The sequence below is a fragment of the Mustela nivalis genome, assembly GCF_964662115.1.
Source record: "Mustela nivalis genome assembly, chromosome: 1".
Classification (NCBI taxonomy): Eukaryota; Metazoa; Chordata; class Mammalia; order Carnivora; family Mustelidae; genus Mustela; species Mustela nivalis.
In genome coordinates, this window is record NC_139020.1 from 45254179 (window position 1) to 45272582 (window position 18404).

Sequence of the window (18404 nt, forward strand, 5' to 3'; positions counted from 1 at the left end):
TGGTTTATTGCTTATCTGACAACTGAAAATGATGTATCAATTTAAAAATATTCCTAATGAATATGGAGGATGAACATTGTTTCATATATTTATTGGTCAAGTCAACTTACTCTCCCATAAACATGTCTCTTCGTATTTTTCCCCCATTTGTTCCATTGGGTTATTTAACTTGTTTTTACCTAGTTGTAAGAGGTTGTGTATGTGTATGTGTGTGTTATAAGTATTAACCCTACATATGCAGAACATGTTCCAAATATTTTTTTGTCCTTTCCCTTTGTTAATGAATTTATGTAGTAAAAATTATTACATGGTCATACCTATGTAAAAGTTATTAGTCTATTTCTCTTCCACATACAAGAGTTTTACATTTGCATCTCTTCTACTTGTGATAGTCTTCCACATAGTTTTAATATTGCCTCAAAATTTGCATTTATTTCAGGTTTTTTCAATTTTGGGGTTAGGTACTTAAACAAAGAATTTTTAAACCATCTTACTATAGGGTGAAAGTTAAGTTTGAGAGACTATGGACTCCAGGAAACAAACAAAGGGTTTCAGAGGGGAGGAGGATGGAGGGATAGGTGAATCTGGTGATGCATATTAAGGAGGGCACTGATTGCATGGAGCACTGGGTGTTATGCACAAACAATTAATCATGGAACACTACATCAAAAACTAATGATGTTCAGTATGGTGACTAACATAACATAATAAAAATAAAAAATAAAAAATAAATTACTAATTAGGTGGAAAACAACACTAAGGTACAATGTAATTTGCAAACAAAATGTCATTATTTTGTGTTATCTTTAGTAAATTTCTTTGATACATATTCTCATTACAGTGATCAGGTGTGAATATGTCAGAAGGAAACAAGACTCTCTCTGCTTGACTTCTTTCACTCAGCATAATCTCTTCCAGTCCCGTCCACGTTGCTACAAAAGTTGGGTATTCATCCTTTCTGATGGAGGCAAGCAGAGAGAGTCAATTATCATATGGTTTCACTGATTTGTGGAGCATAACAAATAGCATGGAGGATATGGGGAGATAGAGAGGAGAAGGAAGTTGGGGGAAATTGGAAGGGGAGGTGAATCATGACAGACTATGGACTCTGGAAAACAATCTGAGGGTTTTGAAGGGACGGGGGTGGGAGGTCGGTGTACCAGGTGGTGGGTATTATAGAGGGCACAGATTGCATGGAGCACTGGGTGTGGTGCAAAAATGATGAATACTGTTATGCTGAAAATAAATAAAAAATAAATTAAAAAAAAAAAAAAGAAGGAAACAAGACTCTAGTAACTGAGTTTGTCCTCACAGGAATTACAGAGCAATCACGGCTGCAGTTCCTTCATTTCCCTCATGTTCTGGGTCATCTACCTTATCACTATGGAATGCAGCCTCAGTCTGATTCCCATCTTCACATGTCTATGTGCTTCTCTCTTGGTGGTTTAGCCTTTGTAGATGCATGCACTTTAACCTTTGTAACACCCAGGATGTAGGCCGATTTCTTAGACAAGATGCAATGAAATCCCTACCTTAGTGCATCCCCCAAATTTATTTTTTTGGTTCCATGCAACTACAGAATGTTTCTTTCTGGTAGTCATGGCCTATGGACACTATGTAGCCATATTAACTCCTTGCTTTATCCAGTGATAATGTCCAATAGACTCTGCACTCAACTGATAAATATTTCATATACAATTGGCTTTCTGCATAGCCTGATTCATGTGAGAAATTAAGAGGTTATAGGTGACTTCAGAAGAGCTACAAAGAAGTTAACAGTTCCCAAAGGAAATTTCAAATTGTTTCTCTTTTCACTCTTTGTGTAAATAAGTCTTGCAGATTAGCCATGGTCTTGCCCTTTTACTAAAGAGCTAGTTGTCAGTGTAGTTATTGAGCACTGGGTGAACGAACTCAGGTTAACACAATGTTTACTTGGATGAGGGTCCAGTTATGACTCATATTACCAATAGTTGATTTATTTAAAAATATTGTAATTTTTTTATGGGAACATTTAGTCTGAAAACTTGATATCTTTAAGGGACTCCTTCAAATTCCATATAATAACTGACAGTAACAGGCTGTTATGAAAGTGGGAATCATTTAGTTCATGACTGATCCTTGCTCACTGAACTAGATCTGCATGTTAATAAGACTCTGTGATGGCTTACCACAACATGATAAAATGAAAAAAAACCTTAGATTTTTGGCAAAAAAATGTTTCTGAAATAAAAATGAGGAAAATTAAGAAAAACGAGATTTAAAAAATCGGTGCATCTTCTAAGATTTAAAAAATTGATGCATCTTCCAGATAGATGTCCATCAACAGATGAATGGAGAGAGAAGATGTGGTATATGTATATACAATGGAATACTATTCAGCCATCAAAATATTGAAATCTTGCCATTTGCAATGATGTGGATGGAGCCAGAAGGTATTATGTTAAGCAAAATAAGTGAGTCAGAGAAAGACAATTATCATATGATCTCACTCATATGTGGAATTTAAGAAACAAAACAGGATCATAGGGAAAAAGAGGAAAAATGAAACAAGACAAAATCAAAGAGGGAAACAAACTATAACAGATTCTTAATCATAGGAAACAAACTGAGTGTTGCTGGAGGTGAGGAAGGTGGAGAGGTGGGGTAACTGGTGATGGAACATTAAGGAGGGCAAGTGATGTAATGAGCACTGAGTATTATATAAGACTGGTGAATCACTGACTTCAACCTCTGAAACTAATATTTAATGTTAATTAATTGAATTTAAATAAAAAATATTTAAAAATTGGTGCATCTTAGTAATAACAATTAAAAAAAAGGAAGTTGGTTTGAATTAAATAGTGGAGCATCAAAATTTAAAACTTCCTATATCTAAAAGTGCACATACTAATTTTCACACAGAACATTATAATACAATGGTATTCAGGAATTTTCTGATTTGGAAATATTTCAAGATAAATCTTTCTCAAATATTATAGATATCCTGTACACTATTTATATGATTATTTTGTTTGCAATAGTAAGCCTGGTAAACATTTGCATAGGGATTGCATTGTTATCCTTACAATAGATAGAAGGCAAAGCAGAGAGCAAGGATGAGAAACTGGTTAAGTATATACTGATGTAGAGGAAAAATTGAGGTAGTGGTCTCAAAGCTCAGACAATGCTCTTATGATCTCAGCCACCAATTTACTTCTAATTCAGTGACAGGACTATATTAGTACATAGACTAATTTATTTCAGTATAATAGAATTGATATAGATTCCTTTTTCTTTTTTGGGGAAGACTTAATTATGTTCCTTGAGCAGTCTGTTTGTTTAATCACTGTTTAGGAAAGGAGGATTCATAGAAAATAAAAATTAAATTCTAGTTATTGAAGCAAGAGTGAAAATGGTCCTCTTTTTGAAGTATTTTAAAAGTTATATTTAGATTTTTTCCTATAATTCCAATGAACATCAAAACACTTATCTAAGAGGATATAGTAAGAAACATAAATTTATTATTTGACTCATGAATATAAATGAAAATATTCAATTTATTTTTATAGGTCTACAGGTTTTCACTGGCAAATGATTTTTTTAAAAAGATAGACAACTGAATGTGTTCTTTTGAAAAATACTATTGACTGCAGAAAATTCTGATTAATTTTACTCTCTTGGTGGTTAACAATAATATAGGATATTTTTATTTCATAATTTAGGATTGATTTTTGCTATTACATTTTCTTTACTGCTGGTTAGAGCTCTATTCCAATAATTTACTGTTATATCCTCTTACAATCTCTTAAATTCTTATTATTTTGAGAAAAATAAATTTATTTCCATATATGCATCTCAACATTTTTTTTGAAGTTTGAATGTATTGCCCTACATAATGTTTCTAATTTCTGCAATATTTCATGACAGAATTGTTAAATCCACAAACTATTATTAAAAAATTATTAACCTTTTAGTACATTAATGCTAAGTAAAAAGACTGTGTTTTAACATAACCACAGTACAGTTATCATACAAAACAAAATTAATTGCTTAACATTATTTAATATTAATGTGTTCAACATTCCCAATGTGTCTCAAAAATTTTGTTGTTTCTTTGTTTGAATCAGGATTTAAACAAAGTACACCCAGTGCATTTTGATGATTTTTTAAAAATTATGTATCATGTCTGTCTTTCTTTTTTTTTTAATTTGTTCAGTTAACCACTGTATAGTACATAATTGGTTTTGATGGTTTTTAAATTTCTTTTAATCTACAACAGTTTTCTCTTCCTCCATTTTTAATGTCATTTGTTGAAGAAACTGGTTTAGTTGTCCTGTAGAATTTTTCACATTATGGATCTGGCTCATAGTATCTTTGTGATAAAGGTAACTGTGTGAACTGATAGAAGGAATTAGATCTACAAACTTGCTTAAGTCCAGAGTATTTTAATTTTACTTTGTTTTAGTTGTTGTGGACTTCCTATTGTTTGCCATTAAGAACAAAATTCTAGATTTTATTTCTTAATAAAACTATTCATTTCATCTAGATTTTGACATATATTTGCCTTGAATTAGACAAAGATCCACATAGTGATTTTTACATTTATTGGGTTTGAAAGGTTATTTCCCTTTTATCATTTTATTTTTTTCTCCCACTTAGAAAAATTAAAGTTAACTAGTAATTTTTCTATTTTGTAGGTGTTTTACAAGAACTAGGTTATGATTTTAAAAATCATATCTAACTTTGCTCTTGTCTAATTCATTAATTTCTCATATTTAAAATTTTTTTTCTATTGGTCCTCATAATATCTTTTTTCTTCTGGTTTTTATATTTAGAGTTGAATTTGTTGATTTCATTTTAGCTTTATTATTGATATTGTATGCATTTGTATTTTATATTGTGCTTACTTCCAAACTGAATGAGTTGCTGAGGATTTCATGTTTTGTTTTTTTTTTTTTTACTTTCTGCCTCTCATTGTTCATATGGAATTTTCACTTATGTGAACTGCCTATGGGTCCAACATAAAACATCAGTTCTACTTTGAAATCTTGTTGTCATATAAAATTTCCAAAAAGATGTATCTATTAATGCACTGATTCTTTTCGTTTTCTGTCTCTATTCAAATTTTATTCCTCTGAACAATTAAGTCTCTTGCATCCATGTCTTCTTTGCCATACTGAAAAAGAATTATGAAAAAGGCTGAAGCTATGCCTTCCTCACAGTGGTGCCAGTATGTTCACTGTTCTCTTGTTCTACTATAATGCTCTTTTTCAGATTCATGAGTCCTGAATCTGGCCCAGATGAAGAGTAGGACAAAATGTATTCTTTGCTGTACATTATTGCAAATTTCTGCTAAATCTCTTTTTATACAGCAGAAGAAACAAATTTAAGGTGGACTAATAAAATGAAAGAGGAATATTTGTTTCTCAAATAAAATGTTCCTACTATTTTTCAATTTTTATTTAAATAAGCACGACACCTAATAGGACATCTTGCATATTGAATACATTCAATACATTTTTTTATTGAAAAAATGGAAAATGTGTAAACTTTATATGATTATGTCATAAAAATATGGTTGATGACATTAAGTAATTTAGTATTCTAAATACCCAGATAGTTTGTCAGAATGTATGGTTTTTATTATTTCAGTTGCATTTACTATTATAAGCAATATTTCAGTTGCATTTACTATTTATCATCATCTCAGTAGATAATAATTGAATGAGTAAACGCATGAGAACTCTACCTCCAATAATAGCACTTTTGGAAACTGAAGCAGATGTAGTCTTTTAAAAGCCTTTCATAAAACCAAACCATTTCCAGTTGCATTATTCTTGCTTTGTAAGACTTTTATGTAAGTTTTTTTATTATTTGTGATTAAATAATATCAAGTTCATGAGTTTTAAAAACAAAAGTTTTGATAGCATTTTAAGGTAATTACAGCCACTTAAAAAAGTACTTTTAAATAAGTATCCTCCCTGCTAACATTAAAATATTTGTCTAAGCACATAGACAAATACCTAGCAATAAGTTTCACAAATAGTTAAAAATTTCTGATAAGTATTAGTTGCCACTTTTATTCTGACAGATAATATCAATGAAAAAAATCATTATTAGAATTACTATTCGTACAAAATTATTATTATTTTTTAAAGTAGGCTCCAAGCCCAGTGTGGAGCCTAATGTGGAGCTTGAACTCAGGACCCTGACAAGACCTGAGCTGAGATCAAGAGTCAGAGGCTTAATAGACTGAGCCACCTAGGCACTCCCAAAATTATTTTATAGTAACATTACAAACCACTTGAAAATTTTCAGTGCTTCTAATTGGTCTTCTAATAATGATGTTTCATTTTAGAGAGACTGATTAAATTAAAAACTTTCTTATATTTTCCTATGTCTTTATGCTTTTTTGCTTAGAGCATGGTATCTATTGTATGCTTTTTGACTTCGTTTTTTATATTCTTGTATTTTCATGAAAAATAAAGCAATAATATTTGTCTAAATAAATGAATGATGTTTTTCTGTTTCTGCTATATTTCTTTCCTATATATGATTCTTAGATAGCAATACCCAATTTTTCTATATTGCTTAATATATATTTTTACAGAAAATTCTGTTTATAAATTAGTGTTTATACTGGAGAATAGTCTATTAAACTCTATGTGCCTCCTATACCACTGTTTCCACTGGACCCAAAGTAGGTCTGTGGGACTAGGTGTTCAGTTGGTATTATGTGTGGGTACCACCTTGGCAACAGTGGATTCAAGAAGTCACATAATTCACGACCTTTCAATGTAGAGCCCTCTCATCATTTTTTTTTTAATGTTTCTGTTTTTTCTATTTCTATATACATCCATTCATGCCTAATAATGCATGGGATCAGGTCATGTGACTATGGCTTATATCGTCACTATGAATGCCATGTTTAGTTAAAAATCTCTTAATATCATAAAACAAACTGAGGGTTGAGAAAAGGGGGTGGGATTATGGACATTGGGGAGGGTATGTTCTTTGGTGAGTGCTGTGAAGTGTGTAAACCTGGTGATTCACAGGCCTGTACCCCTGGGGATAAAAATATATTTTTATAAAAAATAAAAAATTAAAAAAAAAATCTAAGACTAGGATGCCTGGGTGGATCAGCTGGTTAAGCAGCTGCCTTTGGCTCAGGTCATGATCCCAGCGTCCTGGGATCGAGTCCCACATCAGGCTCCCTGCTTGGCAAGGAGCCTGCTTCTTCCTCTGCCTCTGCCTGCCATTCTGTCTGCCTGTGCTCGCTCTCCCCACCCCTCTCTGATAAATAAATAAAATCTTAAAAAAAAATCCGAGACTATGATATTAATAAGGCTAGTTACTCAAAAGTACTAAAATTTCTGTAGGGACCAGATGAGTGGTCATCTTATGATGTAAATCAGTGATCATATAGCAGAGGAAATATTATCTATTTGTAATAAAACTGATAGAAGAAATGATAATGGACATTTGACATGTATGAAATAAGTTGTTGAATGTTAGAATTCATCACAAATTACCTATTAGATGGGGTACCTGGGTGGCTCAGTTGGTTGACTCCCTGTTTAGCTTCTCCCTTTCCCTCTGCCCCTCCCCCTGTGTCTCAAACAAACAAGTGAAATTAAAAAAAAACCAAAACAAATTATCTATTAGAGATTGTTCATTACCCTAAGATATCTGAATATCTTTTGTAGCTTTGGCGCATGTAAATTTTGGAGATGGACTTGAAAAGGTAGGTTGGAAAAAAAGTTTGGAGAAGTTTTGAATGGCTGAGGATTTGGGGCTTTATTCAAATTGCAATAAGGACTCGGAAGATTTTTGACTAGAGTAACTTGGTAAGAGCTGAACTATATTTGAATGCATGATCTTAAATATGGTCATGCCCATGGACTGTTAGACAACATTATCAATGAAGAAATATGATGCCTTAGCCATACTAAGAAATCTGAGAAAAAGGAAAATTAGGTGATAAATGTAAATCTACCTCCACACCCCATCACCCAACCTAATGGAACCTTGTTTCTATGAATGTCATCATTAAGAAAAACTGCCCTATCAATAGTGGACTGATCTGATTTCACCAGGACATTTCATTGTACTGAGACAAAATTATAGCAGTTCAATGGAAATATTGTGGGGTGAATTTATGTCAATATGTTAAATATTAATTAGTATTCTAGGCTACAGGGAGAAGAATAAAACTTCAAGTTGCTGCTCTGTCACTTTCTCATTGATCCAAGGTCTGAAGAAAAGATTAAAAACTCAGTGTATGGAACATACTTATTCAGAAGGATATTTTATTTCTTCTAGTAGTTAGGAATAAGGTTGCTTCTTACATAGGGAAATCTATCCCATAAATTTCTACCTTGCCACTCTCAATGATACACTAAAAAAGGGGTGGGGGAGCTGAATTACAGCCAAATCAAGAAAGAATGAACATTTTTTCCCCATCTCTACTTTTTTAATTCCTAAGTGGTCCTAGATCCCCAAAAGCAAAAAATCCTTAGAATTCCAGGTACAATGAAGAGTAGCTTTGTAAAGCAGTTAGGATCCTTTAGTCAAACAACTTCATTTTTTGCAAATGAGGAGTGTTAGTGCTATAGGACACAGAAATAACAGAGGCAGTTCCTTATAACTCCAATTCTCATTTCAACACATCAGGCTTCCTCCATGTATATTCAACACACTACCACCTGAGCAAAAGAGACTTCATTAATTAACGGAATTCAGGAGACTGGTGCAGTCATCAGGCCCAGGATTTGTTTTGTATAAAATGGTGATACAAGTCAACAACACCAGAAGTCTGAAGTTGGAATGAAGGCCCTGACACTGGTTGAGTAAGAGAGAATTAAGTTATTCTGAAGGAGGGTGGGGGGAATGAAGCTTTCGGCTAAACTGGTAAGAAAGTCTCTGTGGCCAAGAGTAAAATATAATGCAATGTTTAAGAGTTACTACTCTAACAAGAAAATATAAAGTCCTTGGTATTAAATTTGTATAATCCAAAAAACTACCCATAGACAGCATAATTTCCCTTTTCACTGGGTGAATCTCATGGTTACTACATCACAGGTATTTCTCACAGGAAGCCTTTGCAGCTCAAGACAGCTGAGCCATAAATCCTATTATCTTCCAGAAACTCAGGATTTTACTATCTCATACCTAGATCAGATTTTTTTGTTATGCTTTACTATGTCCAAGACAGTGGAAGGACAAGTTTATGACTATTGTTTTTCATTATCTTATGACCTGTTTGAAGATCTTATGACCTGTTCAGATTACTGCAGAAAATGTAGTGCCAACCAGTGGGCACTGTCAGACTTCTACTGGATTCTTGAGCCCTGTCAGCCTTATCACAAAAGGGTGTGTGTACTCCTCTCACAGATGCAGCATGTCAGGTAGAGTTCTAATGGGATGGAGAAATGCTGGCAATTCAGCCACTTTTTAAGGAGGACTTACTTCTTCTTCTTCTTCTTCTTCTTTTTTTTTTTTTTTATGAGAGGGAGAAAGAGAGAGAGCTGGAGAGGGGAGAGGGAGATAAGAGAGAGAATCTGAAGCAGGCTCCATGCTCCATGCAACTCCAAAGAAGGGCTCAATCTCCGGGCCCTGAGATTATGACCTGAACCAAAATCAATAGTCAAATGCTTAACTGACTGAGCCACCCAGATGCCCCAATATATTTTCTCTATTTTACAGTACAGAAAATCTGTAAAATAAAATTACAATTACACTAAGATTAGAAAAACAAACTCTGAATTTTTTCCTCATCAACACTGCATACAAAAGTCATGCTATTTTAACTTTTTTAAAAAATTATTTCTTTTCAGCATAACAGTATTCATTGTTTTTTGCACCACACCTAGTGCTCCATGCAATACGTGCCCTCCTTAATACCCACCACCAGGCTTCCCCAACCTCCTACCCCCCCCTTCAAAACCCTCAGATTGTTTTTCAGAGTCCAAAGTCTCACATGGTTCACCTCCCCTTCCAATTTCCCTCAACTCCCTTCTCCTCTCCATCTCCCCTTGTTCTCCATGCTATTTGTTATGCTCCACAAATAAGTGAAACCATATGATAATTGACTCTCTCTGCTTGACTTATTTCACTCAGCATAATCTCTTCCAGTGCCATCCATATTGCTATAAAAGTTGGGTATTCATCCTTTCTGATGGAGGCATAATACTCCATAGTGTATAGGGACCACATCTTCCTTATCCATCTGTTGAAGGGCATCTTGGTTCTTTCCACAGTTTTGCGACCATGGCCATTGCTGCTATAAACATTGGGGGGCATCTTGGTTCTTTCCACAGTTTGGTGACAGTGGCCATTGTTGCTATAAACATTGGGGTACAGTTGGCCCTTCTTTTCACTACATCTGTATCTTTGGGGTAAATACCCAGTAATGCAATTGCAGGGTCATAGGGAAGCTCTATTTTTAATTTCTTGAGGAATCTCCACACTGTTCTCCAAAGTGGCTGCACCAACTTGCATTCCCACCAACAGTGTAAGAGGGTTCCCCTTTCTCCACGTCCTCTCCAACACTTGTTTACTGTCTTGTTAATTTTGGCCATTCTAACTGGTGTAAGGTGGTATCTCAATGTGGTTTTGATTTGAATCTCCCTGATGGCTAGTCATGATGGACACTTTTTCATGTGTCTGATAGCCATTGATATTTTAACTTTTTAATTAACTGTAATTTTGATTTTTAATTTCAGCTCTTTAGATCAATTCTGAAATATCCTAGTCATTCACCTAAATGAATATATTAGCTATATCAGACTGAACTTTTGTATAGAGGATAATAGGATAAGTTTTAGGATGAGGGAAGGGATATACAGGCTTAAAGGTTTTGATCTTTATTCTAAGAGTCATCATAAGTTATATTTAAGGGTTTAAATGCAGTTGCATCCATGGGTGTGAGAATGGTGCTGATCTTAGTGATTTGGTATTTTATAAAGGTGACATTGGCCCAAATGCAGACAGTGGTAGGAGAAAATACTAGAAAGTGCACATAGATTATTAAAGTGTTATGTCAGTATTCTAGGTGGATGATAGACTTTTGAGAGAAGTGGATGGTTACAACAGATATTAAGGAGATAAAAGCCATGGGTTTGATAATAGTTTTGACAGGGTTTCAAGGGGGAATTCAGTTTCAAGGGATGAATATCAGGTTTCTTTCTTTAAAAATGGGATAACGATGGTGCCATTAACGTAAATAGGAAGGCAGGGTGAGGCCACATTTGGTGATAGTGTTGGAAAAGACTGAATTTGGATCTTTACATCCTGAGTTTCATGAGTCTTAGAGACACTGAAAGAAACTATCAGGTGGTTGGAATGTGACAACATCAAGAGAAATAAGAAAAAGGAAAGTCATATGACCTAAAAACTGCTCAGGGGCAGTTTGTCAAGTTGCCCTTGCAGGGCACTCCATTGACACAAAGTGTGCTTCTAATTGTCACACCTGGTGTGTCTGTGTTATTCCCTGATTAGCTCACAATGCCCAGTAGAACAGCTTCACCTGAGTCCTACAGGGAATCCATTGGTAGCTTTCACTGAGGGAATTCCAAAGTTATTTTTTTTTTTCTTTTTCATGAATAGATTTGAAAAAGAGTACAAATAAACATGTCCCCACTGTTGAGGTTTCCAAGGAAAATCTTTGCCAAGTAATCACTGCTTCATTCTGCACCTTCCACTTTTCTTCATTTAAAGTTTCCAAGATGAAGTACAGCTGTGGACATGAAAACAACCAGCAGCTTCATCAGTTTGGTGATTCATAAAGATGACTGGCCCCAACAATGTAAAGTATAGTAGAGGGAAATTTACATTTTTTTTTCCTTTGGAAACCCACCGTCTTTCATTAAAGTTACCCATCATTCCTCACTCTCCAAAAGACTTAAAGAAACTGAGCGAGGGCACTAAGATCTAATTTCCATTATATGTAGTTTTCAATTTGCTTATTTGATAATGAAGTATCCAGGTCAGAAAGGAAAATCCTGGCAACCCTATGAGATTATCTGTTTCTCTTCAGGATAAACCATTCTGGATGCTTGTCATGAGTACTAAATGTTTGACTGTTGAAGAGACACATATGATATTTCTTTTTAATAGTAACAAGATAAGAGAAAAATGAGACAAATGAAAAAATAATGATAATTGAAAAGTTTCAAAGATTATTTCATATTATGGACAAACTTATTTGTCAGGCTAAGGACAATTAAGTTATATTGCTTAAACTTCCTTAATTTGTTAATGGAATTGTGAAAAAATAACTAAAGTCACCACTGATAATATTGTTCAGCCTCTTAATTCCAAATGAGTATATGTGTGTATATATCTATGTGTGTGTGTGTTCATAGGGACACACACACACACAAACAGAGTGTATATCTACATCTATCATCTATATAAAAAATATATATACTTATACACACATATAAATATATATAATATAAAGATAGGTAGATAGATAGATAGGTATAGAAAAAATCCAAGTCCTTAATAACCCTTGACTAATTAGGAAAATAGGGTATATCAAGTATGGGTTTAAAGTTGTCAAGGAATCAGAGTAGGCTCATTCAGAACAAAACCTCCCCCTTGGAAATTAAATGACTTGCCATCAGTGTCCATTAAGGCCAATTTTTAGAGGAGACATTTCAGTCAGTCTCTGTGCTGCATGTATTATGTCTCCACGGCTTCTCAGGGGTATATACTTTAAAAGATAATTAAAAAAAAAGATTTTATTTACTTTTTTGACAGAGAGAGACACAGCAAGAGAGGGAACGCAAGCAGGGAGAGTGTGAGAGGGAGAAGCAGGGTTCCTGTGGAGCAGGAAGCCCAATGTGGGACTCTATCCCAGGACACTGGGATCATGACCTGAGCCGAAGGCAGACGCTTAATGACTGAGCCACCCAGGCACCCCAAAGACAAATTTTTAAAGATAAATTTTTCTTGTTCTATTCTCAGAGAAGATAGAAAATAACCCTCTCTTCTCCCTAATGTTGAACCATTAAGAAAAACCTTGCCTATGCACCTATTTTAAAGGCAAACAATACAATTTTGGTAAATAGGTAAAAATTTTGTGTTTTAATCAGCACGAAGTAAATACATAAAATTGGGTTATTCATTTTACTCTGAGAAACAATGAATATACACATCAAATTACAGGCAGATTTTTTCTTGTAGATGATCTAAGAATCTAAGACCTAAGTGCATTCCCTTCTAAATATCTTGTGATCTCTTCTGTTTAATTCTTCTTTTAATTTTAATTCTTTGATTCTTCTGTTTAATTCTCCCTCCTTTGTTTTATTACTCTCCTATCACCTATAGCAGAAAATAAATATTAACAAGCTAGGGTCTATCATTTCACACAGGCTTTCTGTCCATACAGTTATTTGCAAATACACATTTGCAAATGTGTGGATGTGTTCATAGGTATACAGAGTGGGAATTTTAAGACTTTGTTGCCGGTGTGTTTAAAGGGATAATATTAAAAAAATTCTTTGCATCTTATTTTTCTCACATTCCTAATAATTATGGAAATTACTTTGAGAAAAGTGGTAGAGCAATAACATTTTAAATGACTGCCATACTATTGATTAGTATGATTATACCAGGATTTGTTCAACGATTGCTTCATCCTGTCGGTTTACATATTATTTCCAGTCTTTTGCCACCATGAACAATGCTGCAGTAGACTTCTCTCCCTATGAAATGATATGTTAATGCTATAGAATGGATTGAAGGCATGGATCACTGAGTTGAAAAGTATGTGCATTTTTATTTTTTAAAAAATATTGCTAAGGGAGTTGGGGGAAATTGGAAGGGGAGGTGAACCATTAGAGACTATGGACTCTGAAAAACAATCTGAGAGGTTTGAAGTGGCGGGGGGGTGGGAGGTTGGGGGAACCAGGTGGTGAGTATTAGAGAGGGCACGGATTGCATGGAGCACTGGGTGTGGTGTAAAAATAATGAATACTGTTATGCTGAAAATTAAAAAAAAAAATTGCCAAATTATTTTTCAAAGTGTTAGTAATTTACATTTTTACCAGTAAGTGTGAGAATGACCTTTTTGTATTTTGACAACCAGTAGATTTTGCTAATCTGAGGGATGAAAAGTAATGTCTTATTTTATTTGCACATCTTGAGTATTGGGAAATGTGAACATCTTTTCCCACATTTATTGAATGTTTTGGCATACTCTTCTGTGACCTGCCCTTTCAATTCTGTTTTTATTTTTTCATTGACTTACTTGACATTTTTTTACCAAAAAATAATATTTCTTTGCATTTGAGAAATACTAATATTTTACCTCCTATATTAATTACACATATTCTTCCAAAGTCTTATTCATCTTTTATCTTGTGAAAGATTTGATATATACTCTATTTTCATGAATTTAAGCATTAGATTAAATATATCCATATTTTATCTTTCTTTGTTATGGCTTTCTTATATTAGTCATTTTTTTTTCATTTTATTTATTTATTTGACTAAGAGAGAGAGAGAAAGAGAGAGAAGAGCACAAGCAGGGGGATCAGCAGGCATAGGGAGAGGTAGAAGTAGGCTTCCCACTGAGCAAGCAATCCAATGTGGGACTCAATCCCAGGACCCTGGGATCATGACCTGCTTAGACAACTAAGCCACCCAAGCACCCCTAGTCAAAGGTTTTGTAATATATTTCATTATATTTATTTTATGAATTTTCTTAGAAAGTTTTTTTTAAATTTTTTTACTTTGAAGTCCTTGATCCAATAGCAATTTTAGATTTTATTTTTTATTCTTAAAAAGATTTTATTTATTTATTTATTTTAAAAGATTTTATTTATTTATTTGACAGAGAAAGAGGTCACAAGTAGGCAGACAGTGACAGAGAGGGGAAGCGGGCTCCCTGCTGAGTAGACTTGGGCCTCGATCCCAGGATCTTGAGATCATGACCTGAGCCAAAGGCAGAAGCTTAACCCACTGAGCCACCCAGGTGCCCAAGATTTTATTTATTTTTGGACAGAGAGAGAGAGCAGGGGAAGGGGCAGAGGTGGAGAGAGAATCTCAAACTGACTCCATGCTGGGAATGGAGCCTGATGCAAGGCTCAATCTCAGGACCCTGAGATCATGACCTGAACTGAAAGAGTTGGACAATTAACTAAGTGAGATACCCAGGTACCACAATCCAGTTGCAATTTAAAGCAAGCGTAGGAAAGGAAGCCATTCTTACTTTTTTCCAAGATAGGCAAATATAGTCATAATATTTGTTGAATAAATCATCATTCTCAATTGAAAAATCATCCATGTACTATATTAAATTCCAACAAATACACTTGAATCAATCTTTGGAGTCTTTATTTGGTTTTACTACTATATTTTCCTATTTCCATGTCACATTACATTCTATTAAATGGCTTATGTTTTAACACTACTGCATACTTGACTTTCATATTTTCCTTGTCTCAAAATACCTTTATTTTATAAGAATTTTATGCTTATGCTATCACATTAAAAAGCAATTGGGTTCTAACTAAAAATAAATTGAATTCTACTGACATATTTATAATACTAAGTATTCATATCTGAGAACATATTTTGGCTGTCTATTTCTTTAGAAATTATATCATATTCTTTGGTAAGTTTTTACTATTTAATTCACATAGGTCTCACATATTTTTAAAAATATTTCAATGTATTTTAAAGTTTACAGTTATTATAATTGATATATTTCCCTTTTATTTCTCTTCCTTGCTTGCAGAGAAAAAAATCTAGTGGTTCTATATGTATTCATCCTTCATCTGGTGCTTATTAAAGTCATAATGTTCTTTAAGTATAATAATATAAAGTTAGAAAAATAATGAATTTATTTCCTACAATTATTATGACATTTTATTATATCTTTATTAAATTACTTTCATATCTTAGATGTTTCTAAAAAAAATACCATACAATAATGGTCAAAGTAAGCATTTCAATCTGTTCTTAATTTGAGGGAGATGCTACTTTATTTAGAATATATGAGATTGGTTTTGATAACTAATCTTTAGCATATTTAATTCTCAATTTTTTTCTTTTTACAGAAAGAGAGAGGTCAGGTGCACACGTGAGTTGGGGGAAGTGCTGAGGGAGAGAGGGAGAGAGAATCTTAAGCAGGTTCCATGCCCAGTGCAGAGCCCCATGGGGAGCTCAACCTCACAACCTTGAAATCATGACCTGAGCTGAAATCAGGAGTTGGACATTTAATCAACTGAGTAACCCAGGTGCACCTAGCATATTTTAAAAAATTCTATTTCTATTTTTAAAGATTTTAAAATTAGAGGATGATTATTAAATTATAATAATTTTTTCCAAATAAAAAAATAAGCCCACTTCTCTTATACAGTAATTAATTCCATATATATACCATATATATTCCCCCTAATTTTTAGGGACAGTTGTCCAAATATACATTGTTTGTAAAGAATACTCAAATGTAAAAGTATATGTTCTGATTAAAAGGGATACATGAACAGGGAAGATAAATTTATTTTCAAATAAAATGTGACTATTTTCATGGTATTTTATGACTGTGTTCTTTTTTTTTTTTTTTTTTAACTTTTTATTTTTTATAAACATATATTTTTATCCCCAGGGGTACAGGTCTGTGAATCACCAGGTTTACACACTTCACAGTTCTTATTCTTTCATTTCAGTGATTAGCTTCAGTGAATCTGATGGAAACAAAACACAGGTGACTGAGTTTGTTCTCACAGGACTTACAAATCTTCCAGGACTTCAAGTCCCCCTGTTCCTGATGTTCTTGGTCATCTACTTCACTACCATGTTTGGCAACCTTGGACTAATTTTTCTCATTTGGAAGGACCCCCACCTTCACACCCCCATGTACTTACTCCTTGGCAGTTTGGCCTTTGCAGATGCTTGTTCCTCATCCTCTGTGACTCCCAGGATGCTAATGGATTTTTTATCTAACAATCATATGATATCCCTGGTTGAATGCATCACCCAATTTTATATTTTTGCTTCCAGTGCCAACACAGAATGTTTCCTTCTGGTAGTGATGGCCTATGACCGCTATGTAGCCATATGCAAACCTTTGCTTTACCCAGTGGTGATGTCCAATATCTTCTGCATTCAATTATTAAGTGTTTCGTATATTATTGGGTTTCTTCATCCTATGATGCATGTTAGTTTATTATTTAGATTAACTTTCTGCAAGTCCAATGTAATACATTATTTCTACTGTGAAATTTTACAACTGTTTAAGATTTCCTGTACTGACCCTAAAGTTAATATGCTCCTGATTTTTATATTTTCAGTCTTTATACAATCTATCACTTTCATGACAATTATCATCTCTTACTCCTATGTCCTCCTCACAATTCTGAAAAAGAAGTCTGAAAAGGGCAGGAGCAAAGCTTTCTCTACGTGCAGCGCCCACCTGCTCTCTGTTTCTTTGTTCTATGGCACTCTCTTCTTCATGTATGTGCGTCCTGGGTCTGGACTAGCTGAAAATCAAGATAAAATATATTCTGTATTTTATACAATAATAATTCCCCTGTTAAATCCTTTTATTTACAGTCTGAGAAACAAAGAGGTGATAGGTGCCTTGAGGAGAATAATAAATACATAATAGTTCTTAAGGCAAATTTTAAACTTGTTCTTTTCAAGCTCTGCAAAATACAAGGGATCTGAAGTTTTATATAAATTAGCCCTGGCTTTACAATTTTGCTAGAAGGCAAAGTCTAGGGTAGTTTCTGAGTGCTGTGTGATGAAAGTCAACTTCAGTGGATATTTATTTCAATGGAGGAAGATTTTAATATCACACAGAACTGAATTCTTTATGAAAAATAGAACATCTTTTTAAAATTAAGTATTTAAAATTTGTGCTTTTTTACTCTGTAAATTTCCTCTAAATTAGATATAATAGTTTATAATTTTATTGTGGCAGACATTTGGCAGCATGTTTCTTTGTTGAAGCTGGTGTGACTGAGCGAAGACAATTGCTTAGAGCCGGCATATCAAAAATCTTGCTGCTTTTCCAGTTTATATCCCCACCAACAGTGTAAGAGCGTTCCCCTCACCAACATCCGTTTGTTTCCTGTGTTGTTAAATTTAGCCATTCTGACAGGTGTGAGGTGATATCTCACTGCGGTTTTAATTTGTATTACCCTGATGATCAGTGATTTTTTTGAGCATCTTTTTATTTGTGTTGGCTCTCTGCATGTCTCTGGAAAAATGTCTATTCATGACTTCTGCCCATTTTTTAACTGGGGCTTGTACAACAACCCTGAGAACAAGACCTGAGGTAAGATCAAGAGTTGGATCCTCAACTCACTGAACCACCCACGTGCCCCTTGTTTATTTATTTTCTGTGTGTTGAGTTGTATAAGTAAGTGAAACCATATGATAATTGACTCTCTCTGCTTGACTTATAT

The 18404-nt window shown here is 33.9% G+C and overlaps 1 protein-coding gene across 1 annotated transcript in view; it reads left to right on the forward strand.

Moving 5' to 3' along the window:
- LOC309845474 (olfactory receptor 5AC1-like) overlaps nt 1–17599 on the forward strand; it is a gene marked incomplete at both ends in the record, with an annotated part of 47322 nt that extends 29723 nt beyond the window's left edge. Inside the window, one exon of the mRNA XM_082693508.1 lies at nt 16601–17599. Coding sequence (XP_082549634.1) covers nt 16601–17599 — 999 coding nt within the window. The remainder of the gene's footprint in view (nt 1–16600) is intronic.
- Between the last annotated feature and the right edge of the window lie 805 nt (nt 17600–18404).